Source organism: Mesoplodon mirus (genome assembly GCF_964341445.2).
Source record: "Mesoplodon mirus genome assembly, contig: HAP1_SCAFFOLD_482, whole genome shotgun sequence".
NCBI classification, from domain to species: Eukaryota; Metazoa; Chordata; class Mammalia; order Artiodactyla; family Ziphiidae; genus Mesoplodon; species Mesoplodon mirus.
The window spans coordinates 149,798-155,675 of NW_028295502.1; the positions used below are offsets into that span (position 1 = coordinate 149,798).

The following is a 5,878-nucleotide window of genomic DNA, read 5'->3' on the forward strand; positions in this document are numbered from 1 at the left end:
CAGTGGTTGAGAGTCTGCCTGCCGATGCAGGGGACATGGGTCCGTGCCAGGGCCTGGGAAGATCCCACATGCCATGGAGCAGCTAGGCCCGTGAGCCACGGCCACTGAGCCTGTGCGTCCAGAGCTTGTGCTCCACAACAGGAGAGGCCACAACAGTGAGAGGCCCGCGTACCACAAAAGAAAAAAAAAAATTCTCAAGATACTGCCACATATATCCTGGGAGGGGGGACCAAAAGTGTCCCCAGCTGAGAACCACCACTGTAGAAGGTTTACAAAGGCATAGGAATGCCAGACCACTGGAGTGGATTTATCACATAAGATCTGCTCACCCAAACCCCGTATGTGCCCTGGGAGGGCTCAGAGGACACTTGCTTTGCCAGAGGTTTACGAAACGTATTGGTGAGGGGAGCGTTAGCAGTCTTGGAATGCTCTATAGCTGCTCTTCTCTGCAGGCCAGGAATGAGAGGGAAATTATGTCATCATAATGGGCTCCCTAAATTCAGTGAGGCTAATGGGATCGTGTGGCATCATTGGTCAAGTGGAAACACTTCATTGGCAGAGATAAAGTGAGCGTGTTTTTCACAATGAACAGCAAAATGAAAGGGCTCATTAGAATGCTTTGATACACAGAGATTTTTTATATTTGCTCATGTGCTATCTCTAGGGCTGAAATAAATGGGAAGTCTACTAATACCCTACTTGATTTGAATCAGGAGAAAAGCTCTAGGTCTGATGAACATGTCTGACCGGAATCAACATGGGAGTTGTGCTCCCTCAGCCAATTCGATAACATGAGTCAGTTCCCATTTCCAGAGCATCTTGAATGAAGGGCAGGCCGGGTCCCCTTGAGGGAGGATATACCCTGGTTTACTACCAACTATCCCGAGGGTGCTTTCTTCTCCCTGGAAGGGATAAAACAACTGAGGGAGAACAGGAAGAGACAAGAAGCACTCCAAGCTCTGCTGGTCAGGGTTACCCTCCAGCATTGCCTTAATGCTCAGAGCCACACACACCACAGTGAGCTTGGCTCTAGATCAACTACCAAGCAACGAAGGTTCTGGAACATTTCCATATCTCGGGGGACCTCATTTCCACGTGACTCTCTTTCATATTCCCCTTTGTCACAGAAGGCTAGGTCCAGTGGTCCGGGTGAGATCTCAGCTCAGGCCCAAGGCTCTCAGACCTCAAAGTTCTGGTCCTGCAAGGGCCCCTGTCCTCTCTTGAGACCACTCCTGGCTCTCTCTGCCGAGAAGGAGCTGCTGGCAGTACGTCCTCTAAGAGTTGAGGTCCATCGTGCAGACCCTGAGAAAACTCCTAGGAAAAGGCTCCACATTCTTATTGAAGTCAACAGAGCTCAATTCCTTTGGAAGTGCTGGGTGTGTCCCAAGTTGATGCAACTTCAGAGCCATTAGGTCAACCAGCACATGTGTGCGGCTCCTTCCCTTAGACTCCTCTGGGCCCTCATGACATAGGCTCAGAAGACTGCCAGCCTCAAGCCTTACCTCTTCCAAGACGACACCGTCTCCAGGATCTTCTGTCCCATGAATCTCAGTTGCTCTGTGGAAATCAAAAGAGAGGAAAGAGCCTGCCTACGGGGTCTCTTTGGGCTGGGGCCTTCTTGCTTCTCTTCCTCCTCCTCCTCGTCCTCCTCGTCCTCCTTGTCCTCCTCCTCGGGGTGATTTCGGATTCCACATTGCCCATCCACTGGGCCATGTTGAGATGAAAGATACGGCAGCTGAAGCCCTCCAGGACGCCGCCCTTCACGTGCTGCTGGAGGACCTCCAAGGTGGGGAAGACCCGGCAGCAGGCCATGCACCTGAAGCCGGTCTCCATGGTCACCATCCAGTCCGGTGTCTTGGCCCTGGGTGTCTCCTCGACGGCAGGTGACCCTGATGGGCTGCCTGGCTCTGCCCTTTCCTCATACTCTTTCTCCTCCCCAGTGGGCTCACTGTCAGACAGGAGGTTTTCGGTGGACACATCAGAGGGGTAAGTGTCTACTGTGCATGCATCCTCAGGAAGGGTCACTTCTTCTATCCTCAGCTGCTTTTCAGGCAACTCCAAGGGTTTCTTTGTCTTCCAGGAGACAGCGACACCCTTGTTCACTTGTACCTGCATGTAGTATATTTTCATGCCCCTTTCCTCTTTGTCTGTGTGCAGATTGTTCTTACAGGGTGAAGAGGGTGAGGAGGAGACACAGTGTGATGGGGGAGCGGTCTCCCCTTTTTCCTGAACCTGGGCTAGGGGTGCGGTAGGCTGGGCAGTGTCTCGATGTGATCTCCGGATTCCTGAAAAAGGAAATTAAAAACATAATAACATGCATGGGCCATGCCAGAAGCTGAGGGAGCAAGTGTGGTAGACGAGAGAGGGACATTTGCATGACGTAGCTATGTCGTGAGCTTGGTGTCTTTTGGCCGTAGGAGGCAGTGGTGTATCTGGTGTCATCTGTGGGCTTTTTTCTGCGTGTTGGGGGATACTGGAGCGGTGTCTGTATACACGGGTGTGGAGTACAGTGGTGAGGACTGTGGTATGTCAGGGATGCGGATGGATGCGTGTATGACGAGGAGTGTGAGTTTGGGAATACCGGTGGGGCATTCCTTGTGGAATGGGGCGGTGGTGCAGGAGGAGAGTACTGTGGATCACGTGCTTGGGGTTCTTGTGTGCACTGAGAAGGGCTGTGCCTGGAGGGCGCAAGTGTGTGTGAGCTGTGTGGACCTGAGCTGGATGGTGCTGCTCTCAGGCTGGAGGTTTGTGATGCAGAACTATGTCCTTCTCTGGAAGCAAAGGCAAAGAGAAACCCTACATTTTCCTCTGAAGATGCTTAATCTGGTCCCTCTTCCCTCCACCTCAAGTCCAGACCTTTCCGGCCCCTGCTCCTTGACTTCCCCACCATGGTAGTACCAGGATTCACACCCGCCCCCCACCCCTGACTCAGCTGGGATCCACACCCTCGTAATAGCTCAGCCATCCGGCCCAGGCTCCTCCACAGAGCCCTCATCACCTCTGATGACCCTGGGTTTCCTCTCAGCCTCCCTGGGATCTGTGTGCCTCCTGCCTCACAGCCAAGCACCCCCTCACCTGAGGAGCCCCGCGCCCTTACCGGCGTAGATGAGCTTGCGTGGAGAAGAAGCACAGGAGAAGTGTTTAGGGGCAGAGGAGACCTCCCCTGCCCCTGGGCTGCAGCCTTGGGCCACCACAGTGGATCCAAGCCGAGGGGGATCCTCTTGTGATTTCGAGATTCCTGAGGGAGGAATGAAAGGCTCAGGGTGGGTTCATCAGTCCTCTGTCCACAAATATTTACTGAGAGTGACATGTCTCAGGTGCAGTGAATACACACAGTTGAGAGTGTGGTTCATCCTGCTCATCTCTGCACTACGACACACACACACACACAGACACAGTCACACACACACACACACAGGAACATAGAGAAAAATATTCTGAATGGTTAGGGGCAGTCCTTGCCTTCCCCAGCCTGTCCCAGCCACTGCCTGAAAATCTGCCTGCTGTCTAGACCTCCATTGCCAGGGCCTACCCTACAGTCTCCAGTGTCCTGGGCCTGGAAGGAGCTACTGGGCTCTAATCTGGGGCAGAGACGTCTCGCTGGAACTCTGGGGTGACCACCCCCGCCCAGGGCAAGCTACTCGCCTACATTTAATGCACGCCGGCACCCCGTGGCCCGTGGCTCTCAGAGCTGCCCGCAGGACCCTGAGGACATTTCTCACACCCGCCCACGTGGTCTCAGTCTCTGGAAATCCCTTCCTTTCCCTTGATCTCCTTTGGGCAATTCTTCCTGTTGAAGGAATAAAACCTCCTTGCTTTCAATATGACACCAACCCTAGACAAACAATCTTCTTTCGAACTGCTTTCCACTTGTCAAGATACTTTTCAACAGGGCCTTCAACTCATGGGGCTTCTCTTTCCACTTTGGTAAAAGAGGCCAAGCAACCCATGGGTCTCTCTCAGCATCCTTGCATCCTTCACATCCCCCACCTCATGTCCACAGGGAAAGATCCAAGAGCATAAGAGAGAAATCGGGGACTGAGAAAAGCTGCACCTCTAGGTCTGTGCAAGCAGGATGCAGCCTGCTGTGAGTCCGACAAAGCTCCAGGCCCGGCAGCCCCAGGATAGAGTCCCCAGACCAGCGGAGCTGACCTCCCATCTCCCAGGGGGCATCTGGCCGTTCTGTGCCATCTCACACCACAGGGACCCTCCGGATGGATACGGCAGCATCAGTGAGACGAGGTCTCTCGCTCCCTGCTTCACAGGTGACACGTTCTCAGTCCCCCGCTTCCTAGAGAAGCTTCAGTTTGGCAGAAACCCATGTGCCCCAGCAAGTTGCCCCCCACATACCTCCTCCGTTCTCGGCAGTTTCCTGGGACTCTTCATTTTCCAGATGTTTCCTCTTTTGTCGCCATTTCATGGTACTAACTAGAAGTCTCCCTTAGAAGATGCCTCAAGAGATGTCCAACTCCTCCTCTTCCCTACAGGTTGGCCCTTCTTGGCTCTTGGGCAATCCGTTGAAATGATTCAATACAAACAAAAATAGTCAAGTCTCGTAAATTGCTGAAAAACTTGTACCACTTAGTGAACCAGGAGTACTGCCTAGTGCTCACCAGGGCTGTTCAGTTTCCAAGGTTGCCAGGCGCACAGCAGGATTCTGTGACCTCAATGATCACATCAGAGCATTCTGTGGACCTAGGTTCAGCACAGTCACTGAAATAGCACAGGCCCCGTTTTCAAGAACAATTCCTGTTTCCCAGCCGAAGCTTTCCCATGAAAGGGAAAGGTTCATACCATATCTATTATAAGTTGTATAATACCATATCTATTATAAAATGAACATTTTGATTGGAGATCTTTTAATATCTTTTCTAGAGAGATTTAATATGAATATTTTAAATGGTCTCCAGTTTCCCTGTGGATTATTGACATTTTAAACTCTGCACTTCAATTTTCCCTCAATACGTGTAATTTTGTCACAGCTATTTCTGTACTTAAAGATGAGTAACTATATAATTGATTTCTTCATTTTTTTCCCATCTCTTTCCAAGGTACTGAATTTGATTGTGTCTTACGAATGAGTGAAAAATGCGAGTCCGTGAGTCAGGACATTGGGCCCTTTACCAAGTAACTCAACCTGTCTGGGCTTCAGCTTCTGTCTGTGCGATCAAGAGGCTTGGCCTAGTTGACTTTTCAAATGCTGTGTTTCTTTGATTCACTCTCACGTACTGATCTGCTACTTAGAAAGAGGGCGTGTTCTCATAAAGTAAGAACAGTCGTTTTTTAATCCTTTGTTTGGGCGGAGTTTAAGTGGTCGTACTCAGTTTGTCAGTTTTATTTACTTTTACGTATGCTTAGTTTAAGTAATTTATATGGCTCTTGTGACAATTTTCAGATCTTATTTTTTTCTTATTTTTTTTTTACAGTTTCTAATTTGCTATCGCCTGTATAGAGGAGCGTGATTGACTTTTAAAATTTATTGATCTTGTATGTGTGTGCCTTGTTGAACCGTCTTATTAGTTCCTGCTAGTTTATCTGTGGGTTCTTTTGGGTTTCCTAGATAAATGAACAGATTAAATGTAAATAATGTGTTCATTGGATAAAGTTTATCTTCTTGCATCTCTCTATATAGAAGCAATATGTTGAATTGATTTAAATATTTAAATACTTACATACCTGTTATCACATTCTAACATTCTTTATCTTATTTTCTTTCAATCAATATTATGTTTTCAAGATTTATCCACGTGAAATCATATAGATCTAGGTCTTTGATTTTTGACTGTTTGATATTATTTCATCACATGCATATAGCATCATTTATTTTCCATTCAAGCATTATTGGACAATTGGATTGTTTCCCTCCCTTCTCTAGAAC

At 49.2% G+C, this 5,878-nt stretch overlaps 1 protein-coding gene across 1 annotated transcript; it reads right to left on the minus strand.

Moving 5' to 3' along the window:
• Positions 1-527: 527 nt before the first annotated feature.
• Positions 528-4,420, minus strand: LOC309797396 (protein FAM170A-like; the record flags this gene model as incomplete). Its single annotated transcript, XM_088845581.1, has 3 exons — positions 528-547; positions 1,731-2,285; positions 4,351-4,420. 3 exons carry the CDS (start codon positions 4,418-4,420, stop codon positions 528-530), a joined length of 645 nt encoding a protein of 214 aa, XP_088701707.1.
• Between the last annotated feature and the right edge of the window lie 1,458 nt (positions 4,421-5,878).